General features: G+C 47.4%; 1 protein-coding gene across 7 annotated transcripts in view; it reads right to left on the bottom strand.

The window, feature by feature from the left end:
* The window catches only part of PTPRK (protein tyrosine phosphatase receptor type K), a 1,685,403-nt gene that overhangs the window by 464,782 nt on the left and 1,201,535 nt on the right, over positions 1–19,086 (bottom strand). For all 7 annotated transcript variants that reach the window (XM_086927009.1, XM_086927007.1, XM_086927008.1 and 4 more), the window contains exon 10: positions 4,788–4,989. In XM_086927009.1, coding sequence (XP_086783135.1) covers positions 4,788–4,989 — 202 coding nt within the window. The remainder of the gene's footprint in view (positions 1–4,787; positions 4,990–19,086) is intronic.

Genomic DNA, 19,086 nt, shown 5'->3' with positions numbered 1-19,086 from the left:
TTGTGATTATTTTTTTTATCCAACTGCCTGAATCAGCAACAGTGTAGCGGTCTGAGCTTAAACTTTCAGAGACACACACATGACATTGTAATGTTGTTACAATGTCCAGGATAACTAGATCATTTATGATGATCGTTTTCTCTGGCAGTAGTGCAGCTGATAGAGAAGTCATGAGGAATGTATTGCAGTCCAAGCAGTGTCCCATTCAATCATTAGCATTAAACTTCAGTTTGCAGTTTTGTGTTTGAGAGCAGTATGAGATGCCAAAGGCTACAGTAACCTACATGAAAGTTTATGTCTGGCTATGGCTAATCCGTATGCCAAAAAAAAGGTTTTCAGAGCACTACTGAGAGAGGGGCGTGAGTACAGGATTGTGTGGCACATGTTTGTGTGCTTCCACTTAAATAAACTGCTAGTATTGCACTTTTTGACTTGTGGTTAAGCTTATACTCGATGAGTTGGTAACAGGTGGCAAGCTAATGATTATGGATATAGGTGTGTTCTTACTATTAGGAAATATGTGTCTGACATTTATTGTGAAAAGCATATCTAAAGTCAATAGATATTTAAGAGTGGATTGTTATTACTCTATATTAAAAACGGCCCATCAGTATTTTGTTACATGGCATCTCTCTGATTACCATAGTATACAATGGTTTAGTCTTGATTGCCCCATGTGACAAATCTGGATACAGAAAGTCTGCTCTGTGAAAATTCTTGTTAAGCCCTCTTAGGAGAGAGAGTAGTTTGCATAGCGAACAGTGATTTTGTATATCTTTCTCATTTAATGAGTGTTTCTGATGGTTGCCTTGTGGAAACTATTACGCTCAGAACTGTAGGCCTAAGTTTGTTATGGTGACAATCTATAAGCTCGATTGGTGCACTGTGAAATGTTATGTCTAATGTCACAGGCCTGGTCTGCTGGTCTGCTGCTTATGAAATGTTATGACAAAGCAAGTTGGTCCAGTTTATTAACTGTGAAAAGCATTTTTTGAAGTCAATAAGCCATAATCGGCTGAGTGTTAGCACATTGTACTACATGCTTGAGACAGGTATTTTGTAATATCTAATCTCAAAGATTACAGTAGTAAACAAGAGTTTTGGAGTCGACCACCCACTCTGACAAACCCTGAAGCTTTTCACTATCATTCTTGTTATACCTGGTTGAGAGTGGTTAGATATTGTTTCAGCTTTCCAATGAGGTTGCTATTAGGCATAGTAATAAAATTACACAGTATTCAAAATTACAGTCAGCAAAGCAGGATACTATCTGTTCTAAGAGGGCCTAAAGCCTAAACTCAGTACAGAGCCTAGTTATGGTGACAAGCCAAAGATAATAGTTGGAGGCCTGATTAGTACACTAGGAAAAGTATTTCTGATGACATAGGTCTGATCTGTTTATTATGAAAAGATATTGTAGGAGGCTGGCTCAGTATATGGTGTATACCTATTGGTGATGCATCCTGTACTGAGTTCAGACAACCCTAATTGATCGTGAAAGTGGTCCCTGATAACCAAAGCTCTGAAAGGGTAGCTTTGGAGAACAGCTAAGGCTTATCCAGGAGGGTGTATAGCGGATGTAACTACCGCATAAGTCAGTCAGTTAAGTTCACACAGGAAAGAACCACACCACTAAATTATTTTGGTTACTCTCCTACCTGGAGATATGAATACACAAAAAACAAACCATAAAATAAGTAAGTATGTAAAACACATGGACCCCTCGGGTGGCGGGGGGAACCATATACTAAAAAAATGGAATGCAAAAAGGGTGCTAAATCAAGACTACCATCCAAGGATCTATAGGACAGGGGAAGCATGGAACCACCAAAGGTAGGTTGCTAGGATTCCCTAGGCGCCCAAGTGCACGGGTGATACACCAGGTCAGTGCCCATAAGGTAACAGGAGGAAGTTGCGGTTAATTTTATGAGGATTCATGACCCTTCCCAGAGGACCTTTAGGAAATGTCTTGGAACAAGGGAAGTTTGTGAACACCCCCACCCGTTAATACCCAGAGAAGCAGGATACCTACACCAGGGAGCCCAGGTGCATACGTGTGAATTTGTGACTGAACCGCCATTTTGGAATCAATTGGGATGCCCGCTGTCAAGCTGCTACAGTGCCCCGTGTACCAGGCGGTGGATCCTAGGTGTGGATTTCAGATGAGTAGTACCTAGGGAGAGAGTAGAGAGAGCAAGGCAACCTGAGTTGCCCAAGATGTGCAGGGGCACAATGCCAACCCTCCTTGGGGGTACTTCACTGTAGGACAGAGGCCTTAAAGATGCAGCTGTGGAGTCCAGGCGATGCTGAGTGTAGGATCTCAGGAGTCGTCCACCGACACCGAATGGCAGGAGGGTCAGTGTTAGCCAAGAAAGCTTGGCAAATGCAAGAGACGTCTTGCAAAATAACAATGCAGAAATGGGTCCATAAAAAAAATCATCCACTGCAGGTAAGTTGGAGCCGGCCCTCAGCAAGTAGGCGAGTCACCAGAAATCGACGTAGGCCCCGGAGGGACCCTCCGGCAGCAGGCACAGGGAATCGCAGGGAGACTTCAGCACACTGAAGATGGAGGCCCACTTCGCAAGGGATGCACAGAGGACTTCACTTTTGCAGCTGCGTAATGCTTGAGGCTGGGGCTTCTTGGAGCTCAAAGACCTCCGGACTAGAGAGCCAACAAGCCTTGGCAATGGCAAACAGACGCGATGAACAGGGGAGGTGGTGGTCAAGGATGCTACTTTGGCGGACTGACCAGTCAGATGCTCCCAGGGGTCTCTGTTTATCTTATTCTTAAGATGGCAGAATCAAGTTGTCACCTGGAAGAGCCTCGGGCACTTACCTGAGGGAGGAGCTGGAAAGGGGGGGGTTGTTAACTCCCAGTCTTTTGTGTGGTTTTGCACCAGTGCAGAAGCAGAGGGCTCCTACACTGTTGTAAACTGGTTTTTACAAGGAGGGCAACAAACGTGCCCTTCAAAGCAATCCGGAGGAGCTCAGAAGCACCTCCACCCTAGCCCAGAAATACCTAATTCTAAAGGGGAGGTGGTAATGCCTCGCCTGTACAGGAAATCATTTGTTTGGCCTTTCCCTGCATGAGTTAGGCTCAGCAGCAGGAAGGTAGAACAGTGCCTGCAGTCAGCGGCAAGCACTGGCTAGCATACAGACCCTGAAACACTACCCAGGTGAATTTGAGGGGCTCCTCTGAGGAGCCCCCCAGTATGTGGTATCAGGCAACTAGCATTGGAATTGGTGTAGTTGCATGATCCAACATGTTTGATACCAAACATGACTGGGTTCGGTGAAGCCATTATTTAGTTGGACATCTCGTGTTGGCCAGTGTCTACTACATACCTTAAGATAGCTTCCCCACACTAACAAAGCCAAAGTCCAAAGAATGGAGTCTGGGGTTTGTAGGGTTGCCTCTGCTCATGCAGGGGCACCCACACACTTAGAGCTATGCACCCTGCCCTTGGGCTGAAGGGCCTACCTTCAGGGTGACTTACAGGGTCCATGTGCAGTGACCAGGATATAAGGTAAACCTTTTATCTGCTGAGAAAGGAGCATGCACCATTTCACCCAGGCTCCAATGGGTGCATAATGCATTCTGCAGCCCATGGGAGACCCCTTCTGTACCAATGCCCTGGGTACCTTAGTACCATCTACCAGGGGTACACCCGCTGCATGCCAATTGTGGGGTGTACAAAGTACTTACAAAGTCAATTTAGGGGGGAGAGCACCGACACTGGGTGGATCCCAGTGTGTTACAGTCTAAACACACTGACACGAGGAAACAATTAGGGGCAACCATGTCAGAAAGATCCTACTTTCTACAGTTATGATAAAAGCAGTAGGCCTGACATTTTGATTGTGAAAAGCATCTATTAAGTCAATAGGCATTCATGAGTGTATTGTTTTTTTTCTGCATTATATCCTACAGATCGGTATTTTGTTGCACGAAATCTTACAGTTGACCTTTGTAGGGATGCATTTTGGTGTTGGAAACGCCTTTAAGAAACCTGGAAAAAACAGTTGCCTCTTAAGGCGCTCATTATCTTCCCTCTGTGCAATTTTAACAGATTTACAACGAAAGCAGACACACTAGTTGTCGGGACATTCTTTTGACTGTAACACCTCCGTGTGACGGCATACGATGACTGTGACATACGAGCTAGGGTCCACATATAATTTGAGTTCGGGTTTAAATTGACATTTCCCTGTTGCCCGGCAGACCCTGAAGATTCTTCCTCATCTAACCAGCTCCATGCACCCTCTAAAGTCTCTGGCCAATCGTCTAATCTGACAGACCGGTCACAATACAGCAGGTCTACTTTCGGGACTAATGCGCAGGATGTATGCTGTTGCCTTACTGCTGTCCCAAAAATCTTTATAATCTATTTCCTAAAGCTCTTTCTCTTGGCCTCAGTCAGTGGAGGTCCCCTATTCCCGGAGCAAACACAAAACGGAAAACCACGTCCGTAAATAACAACTTGCTTCTGGTTAAAAAGTTTCATAATGAACCAATCAATGAGGAAAAAACAGCTAAGTGACGAGCGAGAAATGCGGCCTATTGACTTGCTTTCTGTGAGGAAAATGTTAACGATTGCGCTATGTCTACTCTAAAAGGCACTCGAGGAAACACACAAAAGTGTGGGGTTACCCTCTCATCACGCATGTATGCCTTCTCGTTCGTATGTTCTAGAGCGGCTTCATTTACTCCTGTGCATTCTGCTCAATGGCCACATGTGCAACTGTGAGTGATTCAAGAAACAGAGACACCAGTCAAGTAAATCTACCTGATATGTTGGTGGTGACGTTGATTGCAGTGGGCAGCCCAAAGCCTTTGACGGTACTCGCTCGGACGAGGAACTGGTAAGTGGTGCCCGGATGGAGCGGAGAGAAGATGTGGTGTGTGCTGTTCCACAGCTTGGACACGGTCAGTGGAGGGCCGGCCAGGAGCACCGTGGGGTCAAACGATCTTATGCTGTGATAGCTGACCTGGGGAATAAAGAAAGCACAAACGTGTTTCAATCAGCCTGCCAAAAGAGTTTACTTTTTGAACTTTGGGAGCAGATTTCTTGTAAAACTATTTCATAACGTGCAATCAAGTCGCTAATACATTTCAGAGGCACAGCAGTATGAAAGAACAAGCATTGGAAATGCAATAGGTCTCGCAGCATTAGAGTTAGTGCTTTTAGAATTGTTTATGGGTTTTTTTGTAAATCTTTAGCATTTTTGTTTCCTGTAGCCAATGCTAAAGAATTAAAAAAAAAGCCATAAACATTTCTAAAAGCTCTAACTCAAATGCTCCGAGACCTATTGCACTGTGTGAGGGTGAGGGGTTGAGGGTGAGTGAGGGTGAGTGAGGGTGAGGGTGGGTGAGGGTGAGTGAGGGTGAGTGAGGGGTTGAGGGTGAGTGAGGGTGAGGGGTTGAGGGTGAGTGAGAGTGAGGGTGAGTGAGGGTGAGTGAGGGTGAGAGTGAGGGTGAGTGAGGGTGAAGTATAAAAAATGAAAAGAGCTCCATCAACTGCCCGTTTACAGACCTGATGCTCAGTACTCAGTATTAGCAAACGTCAGATTCTCTTACTGAAACACCGACTTTCAGGGCTTAGGAACACAACTTACGCACTCAAAAACAGTATAGTCATGAACCATATCAATAAACAATTGCATTAACCATCCCTCACATTTTCAGGCACACAAGGGTCAAGTGTGGGCGCTGGGTTCCCGAACAACAGTCAGAAATAGAGGCCTCAGACCAAATGCCCCTTCCGGACACACTAATTAATGTCAATGCAGATTAGATCAAGAGAGCTGCATTCACATATTCACAGTTTGTCACAATCTTGCATTGCTCACGTGAAATATCTAAATGCTCATTAAAATTAACATCTGTGTCACAGAATAAAGTTTCAAGGACTAACAGCTGAATTCCAGTTTGACATACCCGTATTTTTTTGCTTATGGCATTTAATTATGGCAAGTAATTCTCACGAGAGGTAACTGCAATAAGCAGTCGAACTGGTCATTCCCGCCGGCACTGGGTGCGTGATCTATAGAGCCGTTGGTTTCAGAGGCAGCTCTCTGGCTACTGGAGTTAGGAAAGAATGCGGGAAAAAGTTCACATGACACACATACGGATTTCAAAACTAAACAAAAGTGAGGGGTGCGCCCCCTACGGATTGCGGGGGATAGGAGGCTTGTACGAAAAGAGATTGGAGCTAAGGCGAGAAAGGAACCCATCTTGAACTGAATCAAAATCATCTGTGGAGAGGAGTTGTGACCAAGTTGGGAAATTTTACTTAAGTGCATGCTCGGTGCTGCAGGAGGAGCTTCGCGCTCAGCAGCCTGCCTCCAGTTGTCGGTAGGCCGCAGGAAGCTGGGTGACATCATGTGTATTGGTTTTAGAGACCAGTCAGCAGAACGAGAAACCGCCACCTTCCGCGCGTGCTCGCCGCGCGCACCGGAGCAGGATCATACACTGGACCGCAGAACACCGAGAGAATGTCGAGCCGAGGCTAGACTGGCCTCCATCTTTGATAAGAGTCCCGCAGCCAGGTAGGGGGTGACAGGTCAGGTACTAGCTGATGATTCTGTGCCGCAGCCCCAGATATACAGCATGCCACTACTTCTGATTAGCATCTCAAGGTGGCTAGAGAGAACAAGACAGGGTTCTTCTGAAGGGCGGCGAGGGGCGAGGTGGGGAGAAGCAAAAGATTCAGTTACGAATCTGGAACATCAGACACTGGATGCCAATTAACTTCAATGTTTAAAGTAAACTCGAACCCCAAGCGTGTTCAGCGTGGGTCCCTGGGACCGGATCCAAACCATACTTTCAGGATATCCACTGACCGTGTACATTAATGACATTTAGATTCACTGTATGTACATTTATACTATCTGTGTAAGCTGTAAATCTGGCATGCATCGAGTCCTCCGGGGACTACGGTGAACACCCGTTTTGCAGCCTCACACTACTGACTTATAGTGACAATTAAAAAGGCTCAATTTTTCCAATAGTGTAAAACGTGGGTGAACTGCTTTCAGAGGCATTACACTTTGTAGGCTAAGTTCAAAGTTCAGGCAGAAGATCAAAGTACTGTTGAAACTACGCAACAGCTATACTTTTGTTTGAAGAGCGATTGGAAGCCTTTTCAATGTTATGGTAAAAAGAAAAGAAAAGAAAAGAAAACTAGGCACTTGTGACTTTCCAATACTTGTGGAAAGAAGGGAACGTGGGTGCCAAAATAAATATTTCCAAAACGCGTGGCTTATGTAATAAAGAGCTTACCTTGAAACTTGTAAACTTAAACAAGACGGAGGGAAGAGAGGGGAGGGGGGAGGAGAAATGCGACACGGCGGGAAGGGGAGGGGGCGGAGCGGGTACAATAAACAAGACGGAGGGAAGAGAGGGGAGGGGGGAGGAGAAATGCGACAGGGGAAATGCGAGACGGCGGGAAGGGGAGGGGGCGGAGCGGGTAAACAAAGACGGACGTGCACGCGCTTTTAAGCTCAATGCGCATGCGCATTGAGCTTAAAAGTCACGGGCACTGCAAGGAATCGCCACGATTCCTTGCAGTGTCGATAAAGAGTGGATAAGTCCCAATACTCTCGCCTTGCTCGATGCGCATGCGCATCGACAGGCGAGACCTAAAAAACACCACGACGCTCGAGACAGTGAAAATATGGCAAGCACTTGTAACAGAATTGCAAAACAATTTAGAAAGTTCCACCAAGTCAGACAACATGAAACAACTTGACTTGCGTGATGAAACCGGATGCATACCATTTTAAATTCATTCAGTTGTTTACAATTCTGATACTATTTCGCTACACCAGACACACTAGGTCGCCCAGTTAATTAATCAAAGACCTAAGTAGCGCAGAAAAATAAGAACTAAGCATGGCGGAAGCGTTGTGAAGTCCATGGATGCATAGGAGCAGGGGCGGCTCTAGGCTCATGGCGGCCCTGGGCAGGGAGAGTAGGTAGGGGCCCCGGAAGAGGGGGTCCGAGAGGGGCGGAGCCCCCCGGAGCTCAGCAAGGCGTTACAGAGCCGGAGGCGGCCAAATCCCTGCCAGGGGCCGCCACGCAAATATGTATCCATCCTCAGAGGATTATTATATTAAGGATATATATTGGCGTGGCGGCCCCTGGGGTTTGGCGGCCCTGTGCAGGTGCACAGCTTGCACATGCTTAAGGCCGCCCCTGATAGGAGAATGCCCGCATCTTCACAGCTGAAGGGTGTCTAAAATTAAGTCTTCCCACGGAGGTTGACATGGTTAAGGAACAGTTTGAGAGGAGGAGACCTTGAGGAAAGATGCCGTATACAATCACTGTAAAGCATAGCCTGGCCAGTGATCCACTTACGAAGGTCTTGTCTAATAGCAGAAGAGGGCTGCTCACATCTACTCCTACCACTCCCACTCACCAGCAATCCATCCAACACCTCAGCTATCCACACTAACATCTCCCCCATCCACATACACATCATCGTCTACAACTCTATTTCTGCCTGCACCAGATCACACACCTAACCAGGCCACGGCTCAGCCACCAACACTCATATTACAGCCTCCTACCCATCTCACAACCGCTCCAGATACCACTCTGGATGAGTTATCACATCCACCTACCCCACTCATAATCGCTCCCGATACCAGACTGGATGTGATTATATCCGCACTCCACCAAATCAAAGAGGAACTCCACACTGTTAAAGAGATGATAGCTAGACAATTATGGCACATCAGATCTTCTAAAATGTCTAGATCAAAAAAGCCCCCAACTCGCCTTCCACTCACGCCTAATCATACCCTTCCCAGTTGTAACTCCATTCCATCCCCTAATTTCTCTACACGTCCAATTCGAAGCATCAACCCATTTTCGGAGAGTGATATACGCTCCCTTCTTCATTCCTACGAACCCCCTATCATGACCCCCATCTCGCCCGCACACATGACCCTACCTACAATTTCCCCTAACCCACACAGGTCCTCCACACACAATAATAGAGGAATCATCAATAATAATCTTAGAAGAATCACACTCACACAAGATCCCACCCCTTCCCTCATCACAACCAGTCTTAGATTCACACTTCTGAACTGCAGATTGGCCTCTAGACACGCAGCGGACATAGCGGACATCTCATACGATCTTGACCTGATTGTGTTAACAGAAACCTGGCTAACAGAATCCTCCTCGCCCCTCCTTGACATTCTGGTACCCCCTAATTATGACATCATCAGAGTGGATAGGAGTGATAAGTCTTGGGGAGGAATCGCGTGCATACATTGTAGAAGCATCTCAGTAACCAGAGCCTTATCCCTAGTGTTCTCCTCTTGCGAATACATGTGCATTGACAATAATAGTAATGGAAATCCCTTATGCTCGTTACACATCTATCTTCCACCTGGTGACAACCTCATCTTCACTGAACACTTCATGGACATGGTCACAACGAACACCAAACGACAAAACATCCAAATATTCCTTGGCGACTTCAATCTTCATTGGAACGACCACGACGACTCAGTGGTTAACAGTCTCAAAAACTTCATCGGCGCGTTAGACCTCACCCAAATTTGCAACAGCCCAACACATAACAAAGGTGCAACCCTGGATTTAATAATCTCCAAAAATGACTCCATTCAGCTTTAGTCGATCCTACCCTGTGACTGGTCAGACCACCATATCATTGCCTTCTTTATCAGGGAAACAGGGAAACTTAACGCAGCTCAGTCCACTAAACCTAAGATTTGGAAAAGAGACTTGAAAACACTCAACCCGAACACTTTACCTGCATACAGCCACAAGCTACTCCAGCCTCCGGTTGATCTCTCCGACGTACATGATCTCACCAACCAGTACCTCAACTCTATGACCGTGTTTATTAATGAGGTGGCTTACCTTCAACTTAAGAGAGTTGCCTCGAAAGACTCTAAACCTTGGTACAACGATATGCTGAACGATGACAGACGTTCTCATAGATCTTCCGAACGCAATTGGAGATCAGTCCCATCCACCAAATACCTCAAAACTCTAAGAAAAAAAGAAATGCTTACTACAGAAAGGTCAGGCGCACTAAAGCAGACTTTTTCAGCCACCAACTAGACCAAGCAAGAAAGCGTCCCCAAAAACTTTTTGAATTAATCAAAACCCAATCGAAGGATGAACCTCAACGACTACAAGACATCATTCGTACACAACCCACTTGTGAAGAATTCTCTACCTTCTTTAATCTAAAGTCTGATAATATCAAGACAGATTTCCTCAATGACCTAATCTTACATTCAAGTGCTCACACCAAAACACCCCCTACTCTTCCAACGTTGTCACAACAAACCACCTAAAAACCTGAATTAAAAAACGAGGCTGCTTGGTCTTTCTTTGATACCTACATGGAAAAAGCAATAGGCAAGATTCTCAGCACCCTGAAGCCGGCCAATCACACCACCGATCCTCTCCCTGCTAACGCTGTTAAAGACTTAACCCCACTGATTCTGCCGCTCTGGACCAAAATCATCAAAAGCTCACTCCATCAAGGTTGCATCCCGGACACCCTCAAAGTAGGACAGGTTTCACCCATCCTAAAGAAACCCACAGCTGATCCCAAGGATCTAAACGCCCTATCTCCAATAGCCCTACCCTGACCAAACTTTTGGAAACATTTGTACTCCACCAATTGACAAGACACATTTGATCACTTCGACCTTCTTGACAAACACCAATCCGGCTTCAGAGCAGGGTACAGCACGGAATCAACTATGACACACATAATTGACGATGCTTTACAAACACTTGATCAGAATGGTTCATGCCTACTCATCCTATTAGACCTCTCCTCAGCCTTTGATACGGTCAAACACGAGAACCTGATAGATCTGCTCAATCACAGAATGGGCCTATCTGGGTCAGTGCTTAACTGGTTTACTTCTTTTCTTCAAAACCGGACTCAAAATTTCAAGGTCAAAAACTCCCTATCCAAATCCGTGCCAGTAACTTTGTGAGTCCCACAAGGGTCCGCACTATCCCAGACATTGTTTAATTTAATCATGGAACCACTTACTGTACTGTTGCAAGCATCCAACGTATAATTTCACATGTACGCAGATGCTACACAACTATACCTTAAGATTCACACACCAGAAGACATCAAATTGCTTAACACAACGTTTATGAACACCACGTCATGGCTAGCTGAGAACCATCTCAAACTAAACGCACTAAAAACTGAATTCCTCCTATTAGCTCCTCCTGCCAAAAAACCCCTCTTACATGACTGGTTCGAACATCTTACGGCATTCAACGTTCAACCAACCATTGTGGACTCAGCAAAATCATTGGGTATAACCCTGGACTGCAACCTCAACATGCATAAACACATTAGCAACGTAACAAAGGGGGCAAACTTCCAGATAAATGCACTGAGGAAGCTGAAACCCTTCTTTCTGATCAATGATTTCAAGACGGCAGTTCAAGCGCTAGTTATCCCTAGGGTAGATTATGGAAGTGTCTCTCTCTGTGGCCTCCCCAAAGCGACAAAAAGAACCACTAAGAGCCTCCATCAATGCTGCAGCGAGACTCATCACGGGTTCGAAAAGAAGGTCCCACATCTTCCCTGACTTAAAATCCTTTAATTGGCTACCATTTGAAGCCAGAATTCACCTGGAAATTGCCTGCATGACTCATAAGGCTTTACACCATAATGCACACAGCTATCTCACTCAGAAATTGACTATCTCTGGCGGTATTAGATCCACAAGAAGTGCTGAAAACCTACTATTGAAACCACACAGATTCAACAAGACGAAAACTTATAAACGCTTCTTCTCAGGGATGGCACCTAGGATTTGGAACGCTCTTCCCCATCAGAAACCAGAAGTATCACCTCTACGGCATTTTTCAACAAGCATTGGAAATGCAATAGGTCTCGCATTAGGAAAGTTTGAGCTATTGGTATTGTAAATGACACTTTTTTTATTTATGTGTTGGTTTTGAAAGTAGCAAAATTAATAGCTTTGTCAGTTACAATGTCAATAGTTTTTAACTTTTGCAAATGTGACACCTATAGAATTTGTAATGCAATGTGTGTTGTATTTACGTGACGCTGTCTACCACTATTGCCCTCTTCTCCTCCTCCCCCACTGCCTTCCATGGACTTTCTTTTACCCATGATTCAAGTATGTAACAACGAAGGAAAAAGCAATGTAATGTGTAAACAGTTGGAAATGGGCATAAAGACTAGAACAAAGACTAACACCATGAGCTGGCAAATATATAGTACAATAGACCATGCGCCCAAAGTTCCAAACGTTGATTGGCAGTTCGTAAGAATAACGTCCGGTATCAACAATCTATGTCCTGCTCAGTCCGACACACAGATGCAAAAGAAAGAGAGGGGGCTCACAGTACCTTTACAATAGGAGGGGTATCACTGCTGTTGACCACAGCCAAGGGGCAGGAGACAGAGGCGTGGTCCAGCCCAGCCTCTTCTGGGGTGGCCCGCCCTTGGCTCGAGCTTTGCCCGGGCTAGTTCTGTGCCGCGGGATGCCAGCAGTACTTTTGTTAGGACTCTGGGCGCTTAGGTGACGTTGGTGCGCCGGCCTGGGGTCGCTGGGAATTGAAGTTCCTGGATGGTGGGTTAAGGCAAGCAGTTCCCCTCACTGCGATGTTGGAGCTTGTCGAGCCGTTCCCCTCACAGCAATGTGGTTTAGAGGAAAGCCGTTCCCCTCATGGCGAGTAAAAGCACGTCCCGCACTGGGGGATACCAGCAGCGCTTTTGTTAGGGCTCCGTGCGCTTAGGTGACGTTGGTGCGCTGGCCCGGGGTCGCTGGGAAATTAAGTTCCTGGATGGTGGGTTAAGGCAAGCCCATGGCAATGTTGGAGCGTGTGGAGCCGTTCCCCTCACGGCAATGGGGTTTAGAGCAAAGCCTTTCGACTCACGGCAAGTAAAAGCGCATCCGCATTTTAAAATTTCCATAGCACTGGGTTTTTTACCTTTAACTTTGTGCTAGCACAACAAAGATAAACAAGCATTGGCATACAGGGGAGGGGGCGGAGCGGGGGTGTGGGAGGTCACCCGGAGTTGTGTTTAAAGTTTTTTTAAAAAGTAGACACGGCCTGCGGCTGCCGGCCGTGAAAGTCCGGCCGGCCGGCCGGCCGTGTCTCGGGGGAAATACAGATTTAAAAGTGACATGGCAGGCACCGGAGGTGGCGGAGCGGGGTGTGGGAGGAGGGAGAGCGGATTAAGGAGAGCGGGAGGAGGCAGCGAGTAGTTTAGCGAGCCAAGACGGAGGGCATTGCTGTGGGGAGGGGGGGAGGAGAAATGCGACACGGCAGGCAGGGGAGGGGGCGGAGCGGGGGTGTGGGAGGAGTGCGGCTGAGGGAACAGACAGCGATTTGGTGCTGTGCACGCGCATTTTAGGTCATTGCGCTTGCGCATGGACCTAAAACTGCACGGGCACAGCACCAAATCGCCAGTTGGGGAAAGTCTGTTTAAAGCCCTATAGTCTCGCTCTGCTCAATGCGCATGCGCATTGAGAGGCGAGACCTAAAAAGGAAGTAAAAGTGATACTTATGGAAAAATTCATATGATCGATATGTAAAGAAACTAGGAGTTCACTAGTACCTCCTCCAGTAGTACTTTTATGACACGGTTCCAACCAGACAATCTAGGCACCACAGTTGCCACTGCCGTGTCCCAACAAAACTTTTACTGTTTTGACCTTTTTGCTTTACTTTGCACAATATGTTATGTATAGGTGATCTACCCGTTTCTATTTTGTATATAATTTTCTTCACTGATTGTAAAGCGCTCTGATATCCGCACAGGTCTCGTTTGCGCTCTATAAAACTTTCATAATAAAATAAGCATATCTCGCACGCCTAAGTTCCTGTGTATTGTAGGGCAGACACCACTAAGCATTCTGTAACAAACGTCCTTACTATTGCTCAATGCACTACATTGTAAGATTAAATGCAAAAGGATGTCAAATTTCTTGTTAATTGAACATCGTGGTCGACATAGTTAGGATGGGGAAGCTGAACATATTCTATCACTGTATAAGACAATAGTAAAAGTGCTACTCTACGGAGCAATAGGACAACTGTATTGAATCGCTTATTTTAGTTTGGAAACCAAAATAAACAACTGGCGACATTTTGTAAACAAGCATTTGCAATGCAATAGGTCTCGCATTAGGAAAGTTTGAGCTATTGGTACTGTAAATGACAATTTTTTTATTTATGTGTTGGTTTTGAAAATTGCGAAATTAATAGCTTTGTTATTTACAATGCCATTAGTTATAACTTTCGCAAATGTGACACCTATAGCATTTGTAATGCAATATGTGTTGTATTTACGTGACTTACATGTATTGCTATTACAAATAACAATGGCTTTTAATTTTTTTTAATGATTAAGATTCAAATAAAAGTTATTGTAATTTATAATGGCAATAGCTTAAACTTTTGTAAATAACTTTTGTGAAGATTATGTTTAGTGTATTTTATTGTGACGAAAATCCAAGAACAGAAGTGAAATATTAACATCTTTTTGTGACATGTGTAATAAAGCTTGAAACATTGAGAGAACATATTTGAACCAGTGATGCTGTAGTAGAGCTGAGTGATCCTGTGGTTGCGCTGAGTGATCCTGTGGTGGCGCTGGGTGACGCTGTGGTGGCGCTGAGTGATGCTGAGTGATGCTGTGGTGGTGCTGAGTGGTGCTGTGCTAGTGCTGAGTGGTGCTGTGCTAGTGCTGAGTGGTGGTGTGGTGGTGCTGTGTGGTGGTGCTGAGTGATGCTGTGGTGGTGCTGAGTGGTGCTGTGGTGGTGCTGAGTGGTGCTGTGGTGGTGCTGAGTGGTGCTGTGGTGGTGTTGAGTGATGCTGTGGTGGTGCTGCGTGATGCTGTGGTGGTGCTGCGTGATGCTGTGGTGGTGCTGAGTGGTGCTGTGGTGGTGCTGGGTGGTGCTGTGGTGGTGCTGGGTGGTGCTGTGGTGGTGCTGGGTGGTGCTGTGGTAGGGCTGAGTGATGCTGTGGTGGTGCTGAGTGATAATGTGGTGGTGCTGCTGAGTGGTGCTGTGGTGGTGCTGCTGAGTGGTGCTGTGGTGGTGGTGCTGCTGAGTGGTGCTGTGGTGGTGCTGAATGATGTTGTGGTGGTGCTGAGTGGTGCTGTGGTGGTGCTGAGTGGTGCTGTGGTGGTGCTTAGTGGTGCTGTGGTGGTGCTGAGTGGTGCTGTGGTGGTGCTGAGTGATAATGTGGTGTTGCTGAGTGATAATGTGGTGGTGCTGAGTGATAATGTGGTGGTGCTGAGTGGTGCTGTGGTGGTGCTGAGTGATAATGTGGTGGTGCTGAGTGATAATGTGGTGGTGCTGAGTGGTGCTGTGGTGGTGCTGAGTGGTGCTGTGGTGGTGCTGAGTGGTGCTGTGGTGGTGCTGAGTGGTGCTGTGGTGGTGCTGAGTGGTGCTGTGGTGGTGCTGGGTGGTGCTGTGGTAGTGCTGAGTGATGCTGTGGTGGTGCTGGGTGGTGCTGTGGTAGTGCTGAGTGATGCTGTGGTGGTGCTGAGTGATGCTGAGTGGTGCTGAGTGATAATGTGGTGGTGCTGAGTGGTGCTGTGGTGGTGCTGAGTGGTGCTATGGCGGTGCTGAGTGGTGCTGTGGTGGTGCTGAATGATGCTGTGGTGGTGCTGAGTGATGCTGTGGTGGTGCTGAGTGATGCTGTGGTGGTGCTAAGTGGTGCTGAGTGATAATGTGGTGGTGCTGAGTGATAATGTGGTGGTGCTGAGTGATAATGTGGTGGTGCTGAGTGATGATGTGGTGGTGCTGAGTGGTGCTGTGGTGGTGCTGAGTGATGTTGTGGTGGTGCTGTGGTGGTGCGGAGTGATAATGTGGTGGTGCTGTGGTGGTGCTGAGTGGTGCTGTGGTGGTGATGAGTGATAATGTGGTGGTGCTGAGTGATGCTGTGGTGGTGCTGAGTGATGCTGTGGTGGTGCTGAGTGATGCTGTGGTGGTGCTGTGTTGGTGCTGAGTGATGCTGTGGTGGCGCGGAGTGATGCTGTGGTGATGCTGGGTGGTGCTGTGTGATAATGTGGTGGTGCTGAGTGATAATGTGGTGGTGCTGAGTGATAATGTGGTGGTGCTGAGTGATGCTGGTGTAGCGCTGAGTGATGATGTGGTGATGCAGAGGGCAGAAAGGCACAAAAAAGAGCCTAACAGAGGGCAGCAGAGCAGAAAAACAAGGGAAAAACCAGTCTAACAGAGGGCAGAAGGGCACAAAAAACGAGTCTAACAGGGGGCAGAAGGGCACAAAAAACGAGTCTAACAGAGGGCAGAAGGGCAGAAAAACGAGTCTAACAGAGGGCAGAGAGGCACAAAAAAATGAGCCTAGCAGAGTGCAGAAAGGCACAAAAACCGAGTCTAACAGAGGGCAGAAAGGCACAAAAAACGAGTCTAACAGAGGGCAGAAGGGCAGAAAAACAAGTCTAACAGAGGGCAGAAAGGTACAACAAGTAACCGTGTGACTAGATGAAACCAATTATTGTGACAAAACGATTTTTGTCAGGTGAACAATGGGGAGAAATGCGGGTACAAACCAGATGAAAACAACTCTTGTGAACGGAATTCTACCACATCTAAACATGGTATTCAAATCATGATAAACGCGGAGATGTGAAACACCATACGAGAAGCTAAAAACAAAAAATAAAAATAACTATGGCGTGCTACGAGTGTCGAATTATACAAATGCCCAAATCGTTGCTTGCCAAAGTGAAGTGTAGGTTACATGTGCAACGCTGTGTGGTTCTCGGCATGCAAACAATTTCGAGCTTAAAGAGTGTGAAAAGAATTACCTTAATGCTTTCAGATGCTGCTCATGCCGATTACGGAACTCGCGACGACTGGAATGTAACAAAGACACCGACTGACTGACCCCATATTTACCCATAATTGTGAAAAGTGAAAAGGATACTTCCGCCCAGCTAGAGTGGTGGCCATTTTGAAGTGGGTTAATGTGTAAAGTTAGTGACGTGAATATGTGAAGAGCCGTACTGCCGGTTGTGGAAAGTGACGAGGAGGCTGTCACCTAAACAGAGCGGTGGCCATTTTGAAGTGGGTGAATAATTTAGAGATGTATAAAAACAGCATGAGAATCAAACTTACATGGATGTGTGGAGGTGTACAAAGCAAAAAGGTTGAGAGAAACAGTCATAGTGGGTACGACATAAATGCATCAATGATATTGTGCATGCAAATAAAATGCATCCAAGACTAAAAAGTAAGCTTGTGTATCAAATATGTCAATTTACGTAGGAGCACCTAGGAAAAAAAGAATGTATTAAAGACATTACATGAGTACGCAATAAACAAGTGTAGAGGCTGCAGCCATAAGGATGATTAGAAGAATAGTAAAGAGGATCAAACAAAAAAAAAAGTACACTGGGAGGGGGGAGGATGTTGAAAGAGACACGGCCTGGCGGCCGTGAAAGTGAAAGTACGGCCGTGGGCAGCAACAGCAGGGGTGAATAATTAGGGGGGAGGAGAAATGCCTGAGGCCGAGCGCACGCCGGGGGAAGCTTCAGATGCCTGTGGGAGGGAGGCTGATGGCTTTGATGTGGACGTGCTTTCCGCACGAGTGTACCACACGAACTGTACGAAATCCGCGATGGTTTAAGACCTTGGTTTGCCCACGATACTCTCGTCTATTATCCCTTGCAGGATTATTAGGCGAGACCTAAAAAGGACACTGCCTTGTTTTGCCGGTTGCCGGCTGGCGCCGCTGCGGTTGTTTTTGCCCTTGTTTTGTCTAAAATTTGTGCCTCTTTTGTATAACTTTGATTTTTTCCTTGTTTTGTCGAGAATTTGTGCCCGTTCTGTTTAATTTTTTATTTCCCCCGTGTTGTGGTTTCCTTCCTTGTTGTCCGCCTACCTCGCCGCCCTCCGCCCTCCCTTCCCGCCACCGCCGCTTTTCCCCGCCCCTTTTCTATTCTGTACCCTCCCCGCTCCCGCCTCCCAGCTGCTCCGCCCAGCCGCGCACTTGGCCTTAAATGGCGACCGTGCGACGCAGGTGAGTGTGACCCACTTGTGGGACACCCCCGCGCCGCACGGCCACCAGCTGCTGCGTGTGCCCCTTGCCTGCCCTCTGCCTCGCTGCTGCCTTGTTTTGCCGGTTGCCGGCTGGCGCCGCTGCGGTTGTTTTTGCCCTTGTTTTGTCTAAAATTTGTGCCTGTTTTGTATAACTTTGATTTTTTCCTTGTTTTGTCGAGAATTTGTGCCCGTTCTGTTTAATTTTTATTTGCCCCGTGTTGTGGTTTCCTTCCTTGTTGTCCGCCTACCTCGCCGCCCTCCGCCCTCCCTTCCCGCCACCGCCGCTTTTCCCCGCCCCTTTTCTATTCTGTACCCTCCCCGCTCCCGCCTCCCAGCTGCTCCGCCCACCCGCGCACTTCGCCTTAAATGGCGACCGTGCGAACGCGCAGCGGTCACGCGCAGCGGGCGCGCCGATTGTGCGCCGAAGGCGCGCCAAAGGTAAGCCCGTCTACGCCCGTCCGCGCCTGGACCGCGCCCAGTGCCAGGACCCCTGGCCCACGAAGACCCCGACCGACCCGCCTGACGTACTCCGCCGCCACCCTCACCGCTCTCAACACCGGCCGACTCCCAGAATGCCATCAAGCCACTCCACGACGTACCCACGGACCCTTCAGCTGCCACGCCTGCAAGTTCACCTGCATCCGGACCTGCCTCGCACCAGCACCCACCAAGCCGAACACCAGCAGCACCCACCTCAAGTGCATCCTGCTCAACACCCGCTCCGTCCACAGACATGCCATCGAACTCTGGAACCTCCTCGACACCACAGCTCCAGACGTTGCCTTCCTCACGGAGAACTGGATGAACGCCTCTTCAGCTCCCGACATCGCCATCGCCATCCCAGAGGGCTACAAGATCGTCCGGAGGGACCGAAACGCCAACTAGATGGGAGGAGGCATCGCCATCATCCACAGGAGCACCATCCGTCTCACGACCAGCACCGACAACTCCCTGACCACCGCCGAACACCTGCATTTCCAGATCCACACCAACCCGAAAACCACCCTC

This window comes from Lissotriton vulgaris, chromosome 6, assembly GCF_964263255.1.
Source record: "Lissotriton vulgaris chromosome 6, aLisVul1.2, whole genome shotgun sequence".
Lineage (NCBI taxonomy): Eukaryota > Metazoa > Chordata > Amphibia > Caudata > Salamandridae > Lissotriton > Lissotriton vulgaris.
Note: the sequence above shows the minus strand (reverse complement) of the source record. Positions and strands in the feature narration are given on the sequence as shown.